This window comes from Chelonoidis abingdonii, chromosome 2 (genome assembly GCF_003597395.2).
Source record: "Chelonoidis abingdonii isolate Lonesome George chromosome 2, CheloAbing_2.0, whole genome shotgun sequence".
Classification (NCBI taxonomy): Eukaryota; Metazoa; Chordata; order Testudines; family Testudinidae; genus Chelonoidis; species Chelonoidis abingdonii.
In genome coordinates this window covers 84,907,831-84,928,158 of record NC_133770.1, presented here as the reverse complement: position 1 = coordinate 84,928,158, position 20,328 = coordinate 84,907,831, and the positions used below count along the sequence as shown (strand labels likewise).

Sequence of the window (20,328 nt, the reverse complement as noted above, 5' to 3'; positions counted from 1 at the left end):
TTCCCACCCCAACTCCGCCCCTTTCCTGCCCCCAGGGGGTACAGGAGCAGTGTGGGGTGTGGCAGGGGCTCAGGACAGGGAGTTGCGGTGTGGGGTGCAGGATGGGTGAGTGGTGTGGCAGGGGGTTAGGGTGTGCAGGGTGCGGCAGGGGGCTCAGGGCAGGAGGTTGAGGTGAAGGAGGGCCTCAGGAAGCAGGATCCAGCCTGACGTACACTGGGGGCAGGGCAGGCTCCCTGCCTGCCTGCCCTGCCCCTGCAGCGCTCTGGGAAGCTGATGGAACCTGCAGAAGGAGGGGTGCAGGGGTGTGTGTGGCTGTTGCTTCAGGCACTGCCCCCAGCAGCTCCCATTAGCCGCGGTTTCCCGTTCCCAGCCAAGGGGCTGGGGGAAGTGCCTGAAAGGTTTGTGCTTTGGGCACAAAGCTGTGTGCATGCAAGTGTTTGCACATGCCTAAATGCTGCATATAAATATCAAAAAGCTCACGCACCAATCGGGTATTTGCACACATAGGTAGGTGCCTAAATTGGCTAGACAAAGACGCAAATACCCGAGTTGCATAGGCACATCTCGTATTTGTATGCATAAGCTGGTATACTCAAACATGTGTGTGACAGGTTTCAGAGTGGTAACCATGTTAGTTTGTATCAGCAAAAAGAATGAGGAGTACTTGTGGCACCTTAGAGACTAACAAATTTATTTGAGCATCAGCTTTCATGGGTTAAAACCCACTTCATTGGATGATTGCAGTGGAAAATAGAGTAGGAAGATATATATACACAGAGAACATGTGTATATGCATGTGTAGATACTTTCTTTGTTGGGCTTGTCCTGTGTGACAGATTGCCACTACCCATCACCTTCAGCCCCAAGTTAAAACCTCTCCAGTGCATCATCAAGGATCTACAACCTATCCTGAAGAATGATCCCTCATTTGCACAGATCTTGGGAGACAGATTAGTCCTCGCTTACAGACAGCCCCCCAACTTGAAGGAAATATTCACCAGCAACCACATGCCACACAACAAAAAAAACTAACCCAGGAACCCATTCTTGCAACAAAGCCCGTTGCCAACTCTGTCCACATATCTATTCAGGTGACACCAGTCACCTGAATCACATCAGTCACACTATCAAACGCTCATTCATCTGCACATCTACCAGTGTGATATATGCCATCATGTACCAGCAATGCCCCTCTGCCATGTACTTGGCCAAACTGGACAATCTCTATGCAAAAGAATAAATGGACACAAATCAGACTTTAAGAATTATAACATTGAAAAACCAGTCGGAGAACACTCAAAGTCCTCAAAGTAGCAATATTCCAAAACAAAACAAAAAAACTTCAGAAACAGACTCCAACAAGAAACTGCAGAATTGGAATTAATTTGCGAACTGAACACCATTAAATTAGGTTTGAATAAAGACTGGGTGCGGATGGGTCATTACGCAAAGTAAAAACTATTTCCCCATGCTAATTTCCCCCCCTACTATTACTCACACCTTCTTGTCAACTGTTGAAAATGGGTCACCCTGATTATCACTACAAAAGTTTTTTTTTCCTTCCTGCTGATGATAGCCCACCTTAATTAATTACTCTTGTTACAGTTGGTATGGCAACACCCATTTTTTCATATTCTCTGAGTATATGTATCTTCCTACTGTATTTTCCACTGCATGCATCCAATGAAGTGGTTTTTAGCCCACAAAAGCTTATGCTCAAATAAATTTGTTCATCTCTAAGGTGCCACAAGTACTTCTAGCTCTTTTTTCAAAGATATGTGCATGACTAACTTTGACTGCGCCTGCTTTTCGGGGATTCAAACACTTGTGTACATAGATGAAGCATTTTAAAAACCAGCTGGAACTGCAAAACAAGCATTTACATTAAGACCTACTATTCTAGCTTTCTAAAGGAAAAACATTTTACAAATAAAGGAAAATATCTATTGAGATATCACTATCAAAACTAGAAATGAAGCAGACTGATTCTTCACTCTATACTATGACTTTACAAGAATTAAGGAAGTATTAACACGCTCATTAACTTAATTCCTTCTACCATGCATTAACCACTAAAACTTCCTAGTGAGGATCAGGAAACGGGTTTGTGTTAAGCTTACAATATTAATAGCTTTGTACACAACAACAGTGAAAAGTTTACCTTGAAAACATCAGGTATTCTAACTTATGTAGCTACTGCCAAACTAATAAGACCTGGTTTAATCCCAAGTAGAGACAGTGGGTGAGTTCTGGTCTCATTTACTCTGCTTCAAAGGTATTGGATATGATGGAATTGCAGGAATGTAAGTGAGAGCAGAAACTGGCCCCTTAACTAGAGAAGCCTAGAGATGATATCTGCAAATAAAATCTTGTTACCCCCTCCCCATGGAAATACATTTTCTATTATTTCTCCACAACTCAAATATTCACAAAGAATAAATTTGTGTCTTTCAGGTGAATGCCTCTAAAATCAACTGTTATTCAGATTTTAAAGCCATTAACATTTCACTCATGCTTAGTACTGCAGAGCAGCCTTCAGTAAATGGAAGCATCTTCATAGTGGAATTTGCCATGAGAATAAATCCTGGGGCTGGAGATTTTGCCATTATTGCATGGCCAGAGGTAATTGCATAGGTGCATCAAATGTCTTCTGAATTTGACTCCAACAAATACATAGAGCACAGGGTTGAGGCAGCAGTGGGAAAAGGCAATTTTGCGGCTGATGTAGAAGGCATATGCAATGTTTTTTTGAATCTCACAGTTCAGAAAGATGTAATGAGCTGGCAAAGTCTGCAGGAAACAGAATATATTATAAGGTGCCCAACTCAGGAAAAAAGCTACCACAATGGTAAAGATGAGTCTCACAGTTCTGTGCTTCCTATGAGATCTTGTTCTGAGCAGAATTTTCAGTATTTTGACATAACAAAATACAATAACAGTAAAGGAAAAGAGAAAGAAGACATTTCGCTGATAAATTTCTACCCTTTTCCAATGTAAGTCATTGTAATCGCAGGTACTGAAACCATCCAGATCAGTTTGCACTTGGGTGAAAATCATCTCAGGAACCACGACTAATATGCTAGCAGCCCAAATGGCCAAGCTCACCTGAATGCCACACTGGCGTGTCTGAGAACTCAAGGTCGACAAGGGGTTCACCACTGCCATATACCGGAGAATAGTCATTATGGTCAAAAAGACAATACCACTGTAGTAGCTGATGGAGAAAACAGTATTCACAGCCTTGCAGAGAAAATCACCAAAAATCCATCCATGCAAATGATACACGATCCAGAAGGGCAGCATGCAAGAGAAGACCAGGTCGGAGATGCAAAGGTTCATGATGAAGATGTTTGTTAAAGACACAAGGCTTTCATACTTCATTAGGATCCATAACACCAAACTATTTCCCAGCAGGCTAAGAACAAACGCAAGAGAGTACAGGATGGTGGTGAGATGGGCACCAAATGCGTGGAGGTCATTCATTTCACACACATTACTAGAGCCAGTATAATTAGTGAAGTTCCCATACTCATCATAGTAGTCTGGAAATGAGTTTAAGTCAAAGTTGGATTCATCCATTTGGATGTATGAACCTAAATGACACAAATGGAACTGTCAAGAAGACTCTACTGGTCACAGAAAAATTATAAAAATCTGGTTGCTTTGTGGGGGTTTGAACTCTTGTAGCTTGCAATGAAACAAAAATAGAGCAGTGAAAGTGGTAGGGGGTGGTAACTATGTATCTGAGGAACTGGAAATATGATCACAAATGGAATTTTACATTAATAGAATATTAAGCACAGAGTTTAATTCTTGCATTTTTTAATTAGTTAAAATTCAAAGTCTCAAAAGCAAATTAATCAGTTTGCACATTATAGCTGCCAACAACTGAATATTTTACCTGGGATAATTCCAGCTAGAATTGTGTGCACACTGATGTTTTTATATTAAAGAACAGTTATCAGGACTTCAGAACCCACCCAGTTTTTATACTGTTCTGAAAAGATATTTAAATTCCATTTAAAATTCTCTGAATTCTACACTCTTTATCCAACACGTGATCCTGTTTCAAGATTCAATTCTGCAGAAACTTATAAAACCAAGCAAATTTCCAATGCCAGTATAGAAATAGATAACAAATACAAATAGATTAACATTAGTAATGAGATGATTTTGAAATTGGTATTCTAACAGAGAACAACTTGCAGCAACTGCAAACACTTTCGCATGATATTGAGTTGGAAGTGAACACGCTGAAGACAAAGTGGATGCAGAGTGAGCATTGTGCGGAAGGAATCATCACTGTAAATGGGAAAGAAATTGAGGGGGTTGACAAATATATTAATCTGGGTCAGCAGCTGACAAGAGACAACTCATTCAAAGGGGAATGCAGAAGGAGGAGAAAAGTGAAGTAGGCAAGTTTCAACAAAATAAAGACATCTTTAATGGATGGTGAACTGCTCATGAAGAAAAGGAAAGAACTGTTTAACTCCACTGTTCTGCCAGCAATGATATACAGAGCAGAAAGCTGGTCAACAAATGAAAGCAGAGAAGGAAAAATTTGCTGTCACCCTGAAAGCAATGGAAAGGCAAATGTGTAAGATTTCATTCCGTGATTACAAGAAGAGATCAGAAGGTGTACAGAAGTGAATGATGTAGTACAGGAGATGTACGACGCAAAGCAAAGATGGGCGGCTCATGTAGTCTGCAGGCAAGACAATAAGTGGACAATCCACATCAGTGACTGGATCCCCAGAGACCACAAGCGATCACTGGGCAGACCAAAAATGCACTGGGCCAATCCCATGACAAAACTCTTTGGCTAGAAATGGAAAGAACGTGCTCCCCACAACAAAATAGAATGGTGTGGCGTCAACTTGTGTTCGTGGAGGGACGGATGAAGACAAGCCAGACAAAGGTGACTCTAAAAGATCCAATGGTGTTGATCCAATGGTGTTGAAGTCAACAGAAATTTAGTCACTGATTTCAATAGGAGCAGAAGCAGACTCATGATGTTGCTGCATTTCCCTCTTCTCTACCTTCCTTTCCTGAACTTTTCTCCTTGAGTCCTTCCTTGTGTTCCCCTTGACTCACTATCTGTGACTTTTACAGTAATGCAAATCTGAAGGAAAAAATCTCATGGATCATTTACGGGCTTTCCTTATTTACACGAGTAGTTCTATTTGTTGCAGGAGTGCTCTATGGCTGCGTATATGTAAATAGTTAATAGACAAAGTGCTAGTGGATGGCGCTCAAGAACATGGAGCATAGTTCCTATGTTCTGTAGGACCAGTAAAACTTGTGTACTGCCAATGACTTCCTCTGTGCCGATGTTTAAAAGAAGCTCTTATGACCGTTGACTTCAGAAGGCAACCTGTAGGAACTGGCCCACAGTTTATCACTTTAAGACCAACTTCTCAAAAGTGGCCTCTGATTTTGTATGCTTCAGTTCTGCTGAGCCTAACTTAGGATACCTATAGCCGGATTCTTCCAGAAGTGTTAAATTCCCAGAGCCTTAGTTGAGTCAACGGGAACAGCAGGTGATCAGCACTTCTGAATATCAAGTCTATGACATTTCAAGTGGGGCATCCAAAAATTGAGACATCTATTATAAATGACCATTTTCACTACCGATAGCTTCTGTGAGTGATGCCACCATGCCCTTTTCTGCTACACATTGATTTATAGGAAGGGCAAGGTGATTTTTCTTTTTAAATGATTATGAACCTGGGATCTTTTACTGGTATCATTCAAATGAAATGGAAGTCAATAAATACATGACAGATGAATGTTTGAACCTTACAACTCCTGATTTTGATTAAGACCTAAAATTAAAGGGCAAAATTCTGCCCTGATGCACACCTCAGACACTGACCTATTTTCTGGTGTTGGGAGGTCACAGTTCTGAGAGGAATTTGTACCAGTAACTCTCAGGGTATGCCCTAAACAATAATACCTCACTCAGGGGGCCCATGGCTCAGTAAACCATTGTAAGAACCTGCAGGACTAGAAGTGGGAGTCCTAGGGGGGGTTAGCCCACTGACCCCTCCACATCACCCCAGGAAGGTTATGCTACACTCTTGCCAGAGGACCTTGTGAAGCTGAGACTAGCAGGAAGAACTGCACAGCAGGACCTGAGTAGCAGCTCCTCCCAGCCCACTGATTGGCTGGCAGTAGTACTTAAGCCAGGAAGCCATGACAGGGAGTTGTATGAGCAACAATTCAGACTGCCTTGCTTCAGACCCTGAGTGTGGGAGATCCCAGAATCCAGCTTCCGAGCCTGTGGCCCTGCCCAAACCTGACTCTTGATTTACCCTCTGGCCTGTCTTGGACTCTGACTTCCCAGTACCTGGCCCTGCCTGCCTGCTGATACCTGACTCCTGGTTTGCCCTCTTGCCTGTCTCAGACTCTGATCTTCTGGTACCGACTCAGCTTGACTCCCACTCTGACCACTAGGTCTGATTGACCACCCAAGACCTGGTCGTGACACCACTGGGTTATGGTAGCCACTCACTCAAACTTGATCAGACAGGCCTCTGTACTTAGACAGGGTGGAGCTGGAACTGCTGCTTGAAGTAGCCAACTTGTCCATGGTGACGTGCCTGTGAAATAATAGCTTCTGAAACTGCTCTTGCTGTTGTTGTGCTGTTATCTGGGCCTGCCAAAACTGCTGTTGGCCTGCTTTCTGGGTCTGCTGCTGACATGCTAGCCATTTCAGAAGGGCCTGAAATCCAAATTGACACAAAGTTGGCAACAGTCTCTAGCCATTCTCCTGCTATGCTGTTTTACAAGCAAACTAAAATATACAAACCCCAAAAGTATCAGCTCTCTAGAGTAGCTCTTAAGTTTCCTCAGAGCTCCCTACCTTGGATTCTGGTTAGCAGTTCTGGAGAAGAGAACTGCTTCACCCTCATTAACCCTCCTCAGGATATCAGCAAGGCTTCTAGGTTCCCTCCAAGAGACACCTAAAGACGTGTGCAATCCCAGCATATACAGGAATAGAAATTGGAAAATAACTAGGTGATGACTGGGCTGGGCCTGTGGACTTCAGAGAGAAGACAGACATGCAGGGTCATTGTAAAAACATTTTAAAATAGCCTTACAGCAAGTCATAACCCTGTGATCAAATAATTCACAAGAAATAGTGCTTGATGAAAACTAACTTGTTCCTGCTCTATCCTCACAAACATCGAGCAAGGAGCATTGAAAACCCAAGACATCACAAACCAGGCAATCTTTGGTTAAAGGCACAGGTACTTGCTACTTAATAAAATAGTAGTTAGGCACCTAGGCACTTCCGAAAATCCCACAAAGCGCCTATCTGCAGGCTTAGGCACCTAAATACCTGTAAGGGCCAGATTGTCAGTCCTCTTTGCTTTACATTCAATGTGAGACTCCCAGGATCAAACCCCAAGTCTTCCTTCACTTTGCTCTTTCTTCATGAGAACACACTACTGTGCATGGGGGTATCAATTAAAATGCATATGGGGCAGGCAAACACCGGGGGTGATTAACACGCATTTGGCCCTGATGTTTCAGTTACCAGCTAAATGCAGATAACACCACTACTGGAAGTGAAATTACTCAGGATTTATACTCGTATAACCAAACTGAATTTGGCTCTGAAGGTAGAAATTTCCCTAATTTTAGCCATTAGGACACATATGAAGAGAACAAAATACATTGTTCTAGTTAGAATAATTCCTACCTTTGTTGCACATTTAGGAATATTGTTTTAATTGTACACAGGAGGTAACATTAGCTTCAGCTATTAACTAAAACCAAAACCAAAAAAACTTCTTCTTCCTACATTTGCTGTTCTCAGTGGTTATATTGTTTTGTTCCAAACTTCTTCTTTTTTCCTTCAACACACCTTCTGGTAATGTCACACATGAGGAAATATGACTGTCACTAATATGGGAAGATGTTTTAAAACAAACCTTACATTTTCTTCTAGCAGTTTCATTCATAATTTCAAAACTACATGAACTATGTGTTAAAGATGGTGTTTAATTTAAGTCTAAAGATTTGCAGTACAATTATTTGTAATAATAATGTGGTTGTATAATAAGCACCATCCACTTACAAGACATAATTATAGGCATTTTTAGGCTTTAAACAGCCTTTAGACAGCCTGTTGTGTAGGTTTTTGTTCGTTTTAAAACCTTCAGGAGCAAATGGGCAGCTGCTGTAAGCTCATTTAAGCCAGTGGAGTTACAAGGATATGCAGGGATACACATTAGTTTGCCAACTCAATCCTAAATAAACATGAACAGGGACTGAAAGTGAACACTTATGTGGCTGAAAAGTTTCTGTCAAAACCCAAATTTAGTTTTCGATTATGCTAAATTTTCACAGAAGTGTCTGCTTTCCTTTTAAACTTTTCATTTGGGGATCCAGGGGGAGGAGACAGGACTTTTCAGTTTTTTTGGCCGAAAACCAGAAAGAAACTTCTTAAACATTTTAAAAACCTTATTTACTTTACATACAACAATAGTTATATATTAAAGACTTATTGAAAGATACCTTCTAAAAATGTTAAAATGTATTACTGGCATGTGCAACCTTAAATTAGAGTGAATAAAGAAAGACTTGGCACACCACTTCTGAAAGGTTATCAACCTCTGATCTAGTACAAGAGATGCATACAATGTACAGTCTAGTGGTAGCTTTTCATACCTTTAATTTGTTTATCTTTATCAACCTGTAGTCACTCTTGCAGTATGATAACTGTTTTAATCTCTTTTCATCCACAGAATAGGAAGGGACCTCAGGGATCATCTAGTCTAACCCCCAAAGCAGGACCAATTCCCAGACATATTTTTGCCCAGATCCCTAAATGGCTCCCTTAAGGATTGAACTCACAACCCTGCGTTTAGCAGGCTAATGCACAAACCACTGAGCTAGCCCTCCCCCCAAATTACCTTACCATAGATAGATGGTCTAGACTGGAAACAACATGCACCGTAAATAATCATCTACACATAAAACTGCACTAATTTAAAAGTGGTGGTGGGTTTTTTTGTTTTTTGTGGTGTTTTAAATGGTTTGGTTATAGCAGTGCAAGTTTGGATGTAGATAAGGCCGAAGAAAATTCATATTCAGATCTCCAAGAGGTAGGCCAAGTCTGCACACAGATTGTGTGTCAGTACAGCTATATTGGGTAGGGTGTTATTTTTTTTAACCCAAAAGAATTATACCAGTACAATCCACTGGTGTGAACACAGTTATATTAGTATAAGGATTCCTTCCAGATGTATAGCTGCTTATACATCAAGGGGGCTGTGCTTCCTTCACTATACAGGAATAGCTAAAATGGTACAACTTTTGTCTTTAGACAAACCCTTAGCATCAGCCACTCATTCGGCTGAGAGGACTGTGCATAGGGGACAATTCAAATGCAATGCTTAGAATTCTTTTCATGAGAGTAATTGTACCTAGCTAAAAGAATGAAGAATAATTCTAACTGCGCACATGCCGTTTTGCATGCCTTAGTTAAGCATGCAACTGAAGGCTAACATCTTCTGAAAAACGAACTCCAAAGATAAAGTTGTGGGCCTAATTCTCTTCTTAACTACGCTACTGTAAATCAGGAGTCACGCCCTTGAGGTCAATGGAGTTATTTGCGTGGTAAAGCTGGTATGAGATCAACTTGAGTACTCAGATGTGTGCTCCAGTCTTTATTTTAAGATTATGCATTAGAACCTTAGCCTCTCAGCAGAAACATACACATGTATTAGATAGCATTATCTTAGGTTAGGAAGAGAATAAATATAAAACTTCATGAAATTAAATTCCAAGGAAGCCTGTGTCTTTGTGCAAACCAAACCAAGGCACTTTGACCTAGCAATCTAGGGGTACAGAGACAAGGGCCAATGCCAGGCATAGGGGAAGGAGCTGCAGAAGGCATCCAGAAGACTGAGAACAGCCTCAAGGCTGATGCTGCTCCCAGGACCATCCCCATGACAAACAGCTCTATGGCATACTGAGACAGGACCAGAACTTCCCGACAAGCCCAGTGGGCACTCCCGCTTGAAATGGCAACTGAGGAGGAGATGACTGGTAGCAGGGACATGGACTCTGCCAGACTGACTAACAGACCCACAGATCCTGCCAGACAGACTGAACTGGACCCACAGAGCCAATTCATCACTACGGAAGGGGATTCAGATAGATGTGACTTAGTAGGATTGGCCCATTAGTGCAGGCCATTTTGTTTGTTTACCCTAGAACCCCTGAAACATCACCCACTTCTCAAAATGGCAGTCGACTGCTTCCAGGGACTAGCTCTTTTATTTCAATAAAGCATCAAACGGCAGTACCCCAAAAAGTCAAAAGCCAGTTAAAAAGCATTCCTAAATACATAGTTCTGCGAAACAGAAGCTAAGCACTTGCACGGATTCCAACTAGCATTGCCAATATGTTCTTCTACAGCACATGTGTTGTGAATGATTTCATGCAGCTTTTTGAGACTCAAGGAGTAAGAATACATTACATGCAAACTGGGGTTAGAGTCAGGAAAGAAGAAGCCACATGTGGTAGACTCATGACTCAGCTCACATCCCTAACTGTTAGATATTGAAACTCTCAGCTGCTCACGGAGAAGGCCTTAGCATGCACAGCTTTGCACTCCTGTGGCACCGTTTCACAAGCCTTTCCCAGCAAATGGCATTTAATCTTTGCCGAGACATTTTTAGGCAGAGCTGCCTTGTTTTTCCCCCACCACAATAGGGCATTTTCCCATGCCACTTTGTACAAACTGATTGGTGGATCATCTCTGTGAAGAATCTGGCAATTTAGGGCTCTGGTTGACCACCCACTTTTTCCAGCAGGACCCTGCTGTGGCCCTTTGAGACCTTCAAAAAGGGATATATCCTCAAGGATCATGGCTGCCTGGAATTTAACAATCTCTATTATATCACCCTGAAAGTTACCCCCGCCGTCCACTCCCAACCCCCACCCTTATGGCTAAAAGGGTTAAACATACATTGTATACTCACCATGCTGCATGCTGCACCATCGAACAATGGTCACTGTGAGCCTTTAAAACAAACAAAAAAAAAGACCAAAATGGGAAAAAAGAATTATAGCAGTTATTCCCCATACAAACACCTAACAATGACTCTGCCTATCCTTGATCTTGGTTGGGGTATCCTGGAGGCACATCCCTTCTGCATGGGCTGACCAACTCGTTATGGTAAGGAGGAAACTGGCAAGGGAAGATGTGTTTTCTAAACTGGTCCGGACTGTTCACCCAGAGCACACAAGAGTCAGGAATGGCAGGAATCAGTGCTGTCCCTAGGCGGGTGTGGGGCCTGGCACAAATCAGCCTGTATGGGGCCCCTGGGGAGGAAGGGCAATGGATGGGGTCAGCCTCGCACTGGCATGTTCCAACGGTGCTAGGACTCTGGCAGCCGGGGAAGCAGCAGGCAAGCAAGAAAAAGAAGCAACATGAGCTTTCTGCCGGTGAATGCGGGCCTAATCCCCACTGAAGATGCCACCCCCGTCGCTCACCCCCGGGCTGGCCTGTCCCCCCAAACCCCTAACGCCACCTCCCAGGCTGATCTGGACCCCCAGACACCTCTAAACTCACCCTCCTGGGCTGGCCTAGTGCCCCCTGCATGACATATGCACACTGATGCTCGGGCCTCCCCCAGCATGAAGCCCAGAGCGGTCACCCCAATTCTCCATGCCGAAGGGACAGCTCTGGCAGGAGTGTATGCATGAGGAGAGAAAGAAAAGAAAAATTAGTTTGACTTAACTGTTTCAGGCTAGGGTGTGAAAAATCTTAGCCAACCTAAGTCCCCGTATAGACAGCGCTAGGTTGACTGGAGAATTCTTCCACTGATCCAGCCTCTCAGGGAGATGGATTACCTATGCCGATAGAAGAACCCCTCCTGTTGATGTAGATAGTGCCTACACTGAAGCAGTACAGTGCCTACTTAACCTAGCCCTGCTACCCAGCCAGTAGCATTTCTCCGTCACTGAGATCGAGCTTGTCATTAGAAATCTCCACCCGCCCTTCAGTCTTCCAAATGCACACTCCTCAACTATCCTGCACCTGCTCAGGCAGACTTTCCTCACTTCTGTCCTGGTACCAGGAATGTGGCTTCATTAGCAGGGAAAGCAAAGGGCAGACTGGGTCCCTGGGGAAAGGGAAAAAAAGAAAAATCACAATTAGCATTGCAACCCCATTTGTAACCCCATTAATGTCAATAGGGCACCTCAGGAAAATGTCCTTACTTTCAACTTACCAAAAAGTCCTGTATTCCTACAGATACAAGCATCATGGAGCTTCCCCAGCTGGCCAACAATAGTGTCAGTAAGTGAACCACCAAACACATGCATAACCATGGAGAAGTACCCCTTTCTTTTTACATATTCAGAAACAAGGCAGAAGGAAGGAAGGGCCAGAATCAAGATGTGTGTCCCATTTATCACCCACCACAATTAGGAGCCCTTGTCACCAAACCCATCTATTTCATGGACGTTGCCCAGCATGACTAGCCTGTGCAGGAGAATATGCTTATTTGTCTTGCACACCTGGATGATGACCATCGCTCATGTAGATTTTCCAACCCCAAATTGATTGGCCACTGATTGACATAAATGGGAGTTAGGGACCTAGGCCCTTTAAAAAAAAATCCACTAGGTGCCTGTCTGCATCTTCAGGTGCCTAAATATCTTTGAAAGTATCTGTGTGATCATGTGCAGGCAACAACTTCTCCATGTCTAAATACCTCCCACTCCCAATGCGTAAAATAAGGTTAACACGTGCATACTTCAGAGACATACCCACAGCCTTTAATACTTGACAAACGTTTTGCCCTTTTTTGTTTGTTGGATGACTGTTGAAGTGAAAAACTCAAAGTTTAGAGGAGAACAAAGGTTTAGTCTCCACTCAGAAGAGCATCTGGAAAGCACATTAATTTAATAAAAACATCATGATTAAAAAAAAAGAATCTATGACTAGGCTGAAGTTCAGTCTGCACCAAGAGACTGAGGTAATATATTTTACTGGACCAACATCGGTCAGTGAGAGAGACAAGCTTTCAAGCTACACAGAGCTCTTCTTGAGATCTAGGAAGCACACTCAGATTGTCACAGCTAAATACAAGACAGTGCTTAGCATCAGGTCTTAAGACTAAATAATTGCACAATATGCCTCAATAATAACGCTGTGGGTGAAACGAGACAATCATTGCACTCTCAGATGAACTTACATAGAAAAATGATAAGACAAACACGCCATATGCCTCATGAGTGAGCACTTTTCAAAAAATGATCACTCTGTATCTGACCCCTCAGTCCTTGTCCTCAAAGGAAACCTGCACAACATCTTCAAGAGATGAGCCTAGGAGCTTAAATTCATAACTTTGCTAGATGCTAAAGATCATGGCCTGAATAAAGATACTGGAATTATGGCTTATTACAACAATCTATCACCCACTAACCCTCCTTTGTCCTATGACTACAGAGTTCTTAACTTCCCACTTAACCTTGAATGGTCCCTTGCAGCATGTTAATTCCCTTAGGCCAGGTCTACACTGCGACTTTAAATCGGTTTAATGGCCGATATACCGATTTAACGCTGTATCCGTTCACACGACGTCGTCATTAATATCGAGTTAAACGGCTCCTTAAATCGATTTCGGAACTCCTCCCAAACGAGAGGAGTAGCGCTAAATTCGATAGTGATAACTCGGATTAGGGTTCATGTGGACGGAAATCGACGTTATTGGCCTCCGGGCGGCATCCCAGAGTGCAGCACTGACCGCTCTGGACAGCAATCTGAACTCGGATGCAGCGGGCAGGTAAACAGGAAAAGCCCCGCGAACTTTTGAATTACATTTCCTGCTTGCCCAGCGTGGAGCTCTGATCAGCACGGCTGGCAATGCAGTTTGAAATCGAAAAAGAGCTCCAGCATAGACCGTACGGGAGATACTAGGTCTGATCGCTGTATGGGGAGACAAATCTGTTGTATCCAGCTCCGTTACAGAACACGAAATGCCAAAGCGTTTGAATAAAAAACTCCAGGATACACAGCGCTGTGTGACAAGCGTAACGGGAAGCCAGAGACTCAAATGGACGCTCATGAAGGGAGGGAGGGGGTACTGAGGACTCCAGCTATCCCACAGTCCACAGCAGTCTCTGAAAATTATTTGCATTCTTGGCTGAGCTCCCATTGTCTGTAGGTTCAAACACAGTGTCTGGCGTGGTTCAGGGAACAGCTCCTCAGTTTATTTCCCCCCACCACCACGTGAAAAAAAAAAGGGAAAGATTGCTGTGCTATGGCGTTTGCTCAATGCACTCCGCGAAAAAGGCGCCAAAGGGTTGTCTGCTGCCTTCACAAAGGGAGGGGTGAGGCTGTACCCAGCACCACCCGGGGCAGTGTTTTCTGCCCCATCAGGCACTGTGCTCTCAACACGGAAGTGGGAACTATGGGATAGCTGAGGAACAGCTACCCACAGTGCACCGCTCCTGAAATCGATGGTAGCTTTGGACCATGGACGCAAACAATCGATTTCGGGATCCCACTGTGGACGCGCTAAACCGATTTTATTAGATCTGTTTTGTAATATCGGTTTAAGCTAATTCGAAATAATCGTGCAGTGTAGACGTACCCTTAGACTAAACAATCTGTTCCCTCTTGTGTTTAGCTGTGATGCTCTGAGAATCTTTTCCAGACCCAAAGAAGAGCTCTGTGTGGTCTCTCTCACTAACAGAAGTTGGTCCAATTAAAGACATTACCTCACCTACCTTGTTTCTCTGGGAGTGGACCAATATATAAATATAAAAATAAATACAATATTCTGGGACCAACATAGGTACAACACTGCAAATAGTCAGTACAAAGTCTCTTAAAGGAATTGGGTAGAGATCAAAACCACCAATGAAGATGTGAAAGCATACAGAGGACAATACAGTTTCAGATCTGCAAGCTGTCATCTGCATTGCTCAAGAAACAGCTCTTTATATTAAAAAGATTTTGTACATAATAGCAGAATCTGAGTGCAGGTAAAATTTTCAAAAAAGGCCATCATTCAAGAGCCATAGTCGCATAGAAAGTTAGTTGGACTTCAGCTCCCTCTAATCAACATTTCACAGATTTAAGAACCACAAGTGCCTCTTAAAGCAAAATCTGCTGTTGAATGGGGTTCGTTTGTGAATACATCATGTAGGTCAGTATGTCACCAGTTAAGTGTAGGAGCTTAGTTGTGTTCTGTTGCTTTGCCAACTTTATGGCTTTTTACCAACTAGAGTTGGGCTAGTAACTGATTTTTCAGATCACTGGCAGTGCCAAAAAAACAAACAAAAGTTGTTTCATGTCACCAACGTTTTTCAAAATTTCTGGTAAATGATAAAAAATTAAATGTAGGGCATGTCTACACAGAGACATACTGTGTGGCAAGCCAGGGTGTGAATGTACAGCAGCACATTTGCCTGCTGTGCAGCAGCTTGCCACGTGGCTAGGCTAGTGCGCTGTTCATTCACACCCTGGCTTGCCACGCACTAAGTCTCTGAGTAGACCAGCCCTTCGAATCGAATGAAACATTTGGGGGAAAAGGGCTAGATTCACATGGCGCCATCGATGTCATTCACAAAACAAAGCAAAACAGCTTCAACAGGAGAGATTCACAGACACCCCCATCCAGAACAGCCAATAACTTGGTGGTTAGATCACCAACAGGGATACAGGTGATGACCTTGGCTCAAGTCCCTGCTTCTAGGTCTCCCATATGCCAGGTGAGCGCTGTAATTATTGGGCTGTAGGCCATAAAGGGGCATCCCCGCAACCTCAGTGGGGGCTTGTGAATGGTGCCTAAATTTTGGCAGTAGGTACCTAGGTCACTTTTTGAATGTAGCCTGAAGAGTTCAAATGCTTGTTTCAAAGATGTCAAAGTGAACCATTTTGACAGCTTCGACTCCCCCCCACCAAAACAGTTTGCTGAAATCATCACAAACTGTTTTGCTTGACCTAAAAAAATGCAAGTTCAGGTAAACAAAATTTTGGCTGAAAAATTCTGCCCAGCTCTACTGTTAGCCCTGTAGCAATTCAGCTGTAGGGAGGTATGAGTGGAAATGGTGGCTCTGTAAGACGTCCCAAGAAAATCAAAAGGGAGAAGGTCACACACTTCCAGTGTGTGGAGCTAAGCACATTGTCACAGGGCTCCCCCAGCTGGAGTGGCTCTGCCAGCAGGTTGCAGCATTACTGGTGCGCCTGCCTTGATTTCCCCTTCATCAGAGTCTCCAGTAAAGTCCAAACAGTCTCTGAATATAAATGTAGCCCTCACAGAGTTAATGTACTATGATAAGTCCCATGCAACCAGTTCCCACAAGCATAGTCCCACCAGTACATCACCATGGTCCAGCCCTCCAGGGCCACCTCAGTGATCCTCACCGCATCTTTCTCCCAGCTTTCAGCCCTTTCTGGCCCCCCAGCTTCAGCTCTCTGGCTCTGAGAGTAAGCAGGCATCTCTCCCCACTGTGCTCAGCCTTCAGCCCTCTCTTGCCTTCTCTGGCCATGACTTGCTGGCTCAGGAAGGTCATCAGGCCAGCCCCTCCACTGCCTTCCTGCTAATCCCTCCCTCTCTTTCCAGGGAGAGCCTACAGAGAACTTTGTGCTCCTTTCAGCCTTCATTAGATACCTCCTCCAGACATCTGCTCTCTGAGGGTATGTCTACACTGCAATTAAGCACCCACAGCTGGTGTATGACAGCTGACTCAGACTTGCGGGGATCAGGCACAAGGACTATTTAACTGTGGCGTAGACATTCTGACTCAGGCTCAAGCCTGAGTTCAGGGACCTTTCCACATTGCAGGGTGAGGATGCTAGAGTCCAGGCTCCAGCCCAAGCCTGAACATTTACACCATCATTAAATGCCCTTTAGCCCAAGCCCTGTAAGCCCAAGGGTTTTAATTGCAATGTAGACATACCCTGGGAGCTCTGACTCAAGAAGTCCCTTTGTCACCAGGCAAGCAGAGAAAGTTCCATGTCTGCTGCCCCTTGCCCAAATCATCCAGGCTTCCTTTCATCAAGTCTCTCTCACCTCTAGGTACAGATGCCATTCTTTAAAGTAATCTAGAGGCAGTTAACAAGGCACAGGTGCACTGGTCCTACTCCCTCTTAAAAGGCTAGTGTCACCCTGTGACACATTCTTAGATCTTTGCAGGATAAGGTCTTTTAGAATGAATAACTTTTCAGTTATAGCTACAGTGCTGTCATCACAATGTTACCATAGCAGCCATTCAGTACAACAGGTTTGTTAACAAAGATATTGAAAGGGCAAAATTAGGGATAAAATGACTTTTGCTGTAATGAGGAAGAAGATTTGGTATGGTGTTTTTTCCATCCCTGGCTTCTTTTTTCTGAAAGTTAAAAAGACTACATGGTGTTTTGGTCCTGTTTCATAACAGCTTCCCCTTTCTGGACTTAAAAATTAAATCCAGAATATAGTTTTTCTGTGACTCTTATATTTATTGTTCTCCTCCACATACCTGTACTTCTGGGTACAAAAAGCAGCATGGAACTAATGACATCATGAAGCATTCCCACGTCACACCCAATCTGCCATCACACAGCTCGCCTTGCCTAGGCTCCTTCTCTAGAATCAACAGAAGGACCCTCCCCCCCCTTCCCCAAGAAGCCATTTGCAGCATAGCCATCATTGCATTTTGCTTCTAAATCGTGGTGTCATCAAGGATCCATTGATAAATCATGTTGTGTTGTGCAGTAAACTGCATATGGTTATGTACTTGTTTACCTGCTGCTGACTAATGCTATAGTCAGCTTTTAAGGCTGGTAGAGAATACTGCACATTTTGATGAGATCATGGTAGTTGATACTGTTATGTTTTCACGGTGTTGATGGCTACCTTCAGATGAGTATTTGCTCCAAAGACAATCACGGACCTCATTAAAGTCAAGAAGCACAGCAAGCACTCTTTCAGACTCCGTGGTAGGAGCAATTGAGGGTATGTCTACACTACAGGATTATTCCAATTTTACATAAATCAGTTTTGTAAAACAGATTGTATAAAGTCGAGTGCATGCGGCCCCACTAAGCACATTAATTTGGCAGTATACGTCTATGTACCAAGGCAAACATTGATTTCCGGAGCGTTGCACTGTGGGTAGCTATCCCGTAGCTATCCCATAGTTCCCACAGTCTCCCCCTAATATGATCGTTTTACCTCCCCCCCACGCCGTGGTCTGGTATCATGAAGATCACTGCTAACACTCCCCTTCCCCGCCCCCGATGGCTGGTAGCAGATTTCATGTTCGCTAGTCAAACACGAAAAAGCTCCGCCATTCACCCCCTCACCTCCCTCCCCCGCGTTGGCTACCTGCAAGGAAGGATTTCTTTTAAGCAACAGGACACGCCCAGTAGGAATGGCCATCTCTGTTCCCCTAATTAAATTCCTGAATTTCAACCAGTGTACATGAACGATTATCACTCTCTGAGGACACACAGTGAGAATAAAGAAGGATGTTCTTGAAATGCCCAGCAATCACTGAACATACCAGGTAAGGCATTTGCTAGATGCAATGATACCCAGTTACTTGCTATCATGCATTGGTGTCATGATACAATTCCCACTCTGACCTTAGCAATCCCAAAACGATGGGGTAACCAGCATAAATTCCTCTATAAGCTTAAATTCCAGCCTAGACACTGTAGCGTGCCACCAATCAGGAATTCCAGTGGCTGGTACCTCTGTCCTCCCAAAACCTTGCCCAGGAGAAACCCCAGACCCAGATCCTCTGGGATCTTAACACAAGGCAAGTAAACCCGTTTCCCCCCACCTGCTTCTCAGGCTTCCCCTCCCTGAGGAACCCTGGAAAGATCCTGTATTCAAACTCCTGACATCTTAATACAAGAGGAAAATTCACTTTCGCCCCCTCCTCTTTCACCTCCAGAGCTCTTCCTGAGAGAGAAAGTAATCCGACACAGCAAGAAATTAACCTTTCTCTCACCCTTCCCTCCTTTTTCTCCCCGACCAATTCCCATGTGTGATCCGAGACCCTGTCCCTGGGGTCTATCACTCCAAATAAAAAAACAATCAGGTTCTTAAACAAGAAAAGCTTTTAATTAAAGAAGAGAAAAACAGTCAAAATATCTTTGTAAATTTAAAATGGAATAGCGTACAGGGTCTTTCAGCTCATAGACTCTGGAACCTTCCCAGCCTAAGTATACAAGTTACCAAATTAAATCCTTTCAGCAAAATGCACATTTGAACTCCTCCCGCCAAAGCACATTTGCAATAAAGAAAATAAACTTAAGCTAACTCTCCCTTATCTACCTAGACTACACTAATTTTGAACTTATAAGAGCCTCTATCGGCAGAGATTGGAGAGATAACCTGGTTTGCGTCTGGTCCTCTGAGCTCCCAAGATGACACAACAAGCCCAATATTCTACAGCACACACAGAAACTCCTCCCTCTAAGATTTGAAAGTGTCTGTCCCTGATTGGTCCTCTGATCAGGTGACAAGCCAGGCTTACTGAACTTGTTACCACTTTACAATCAACAAGAGATATAAAAGTACTTCTCTTCGTATTAACTCTCTTACTCTATTCTGTTTATGACACTTGCATGGTCAAGGTCCTACCATGGTGGGCGGAATAAGCTGCCTTGCCCAGAAACCTTCTGCAAAGGCTTTTGTATACCTCTCAGGAGAGCTTCATGGAGATGTCCCTGGAGACTTTCCGCTCCCATCCCCCGAACATGCTAACACCTTTCATACATGTACACTTGCCACGAAATGCATCCCAAGTCACTCAGGGCAATCAATCACTTAAAAAACACATTGCTTTTAAACCAGTTTTAATATTTACAAAGTACACTCACCAGAGGTCGCTTCCATGGCTTCATTGTTCTGCGCTTACTGGCTTGGAGGGCTGGAGTGTAATTCTCTGGTAAGAAAAAAGCTTCCTCGCTGTTGGGGAGAACGGAGTGCTGTGTGCTCTCTGCAAGCTCGTCCCTCCTGCTTCCTCCTCCTCATCTTCCCCGTCCACAGAATCCTCAGCAAGGCTGAAATTACCACCTTCATCTCGGAATCCATGGACGACGTGGCTGGTCAGTTGTGGACCCCCTTGAATTGCATGCACGCTTCAGCGTAGAAGCGGCATGTTTTTAAGCCCTGCCACCGGACTTCCATTTGGCTTCTTTGGTTCCTGGAGGCTTGTCTGAGCCCCTCTAACTTTCAACTCTGCACTGCACTGATCCGTGGTTGACCTTTCTCCATCATAGCGCTTAGAAATTTTTTCAAATGTTTTTCCGTTTCGGGGTTTGGACCAGAGGTCTGTTAGCACAGAATCCGGCTT

At 43.7% G+C, this 20,328-nt stretch overlaps 1 protein-coding gene and 1 long non-coding RNA gene across 2 annotated transcripts in view; one reads left to right on the top strand and one right to left on the bottom strand.

Moving 5' to 3' along the window:
- Positions 1-20,328, top strand: part of LOC142046333 (uncharacterized) — a 277,336-nt gene that overhangs the window by 106,028 nt on the left and 150,980 nt on the right. The window lies entirely within an intron of this gene.
- XCR1 (X-C motif chemokine receptor 1) lies at positions 2,536-11,035 on the bottom strand. The gene is made up of 2 exons (XM_032803192.2): positions 11,001-11,035; positions 2,536-3,593 (listed from the first exon to the last, which is right to left on the bottom strand). The coding sequence occupies exons 1-2, from the start codon at positions 11,008-11,010 to the stop codon at positions 2,536-2,538; spliced, it is 1,068 nt and encodes a 355-aa protein (XP_032659083.1). The 5' UTR covers positions 11,011-11,035.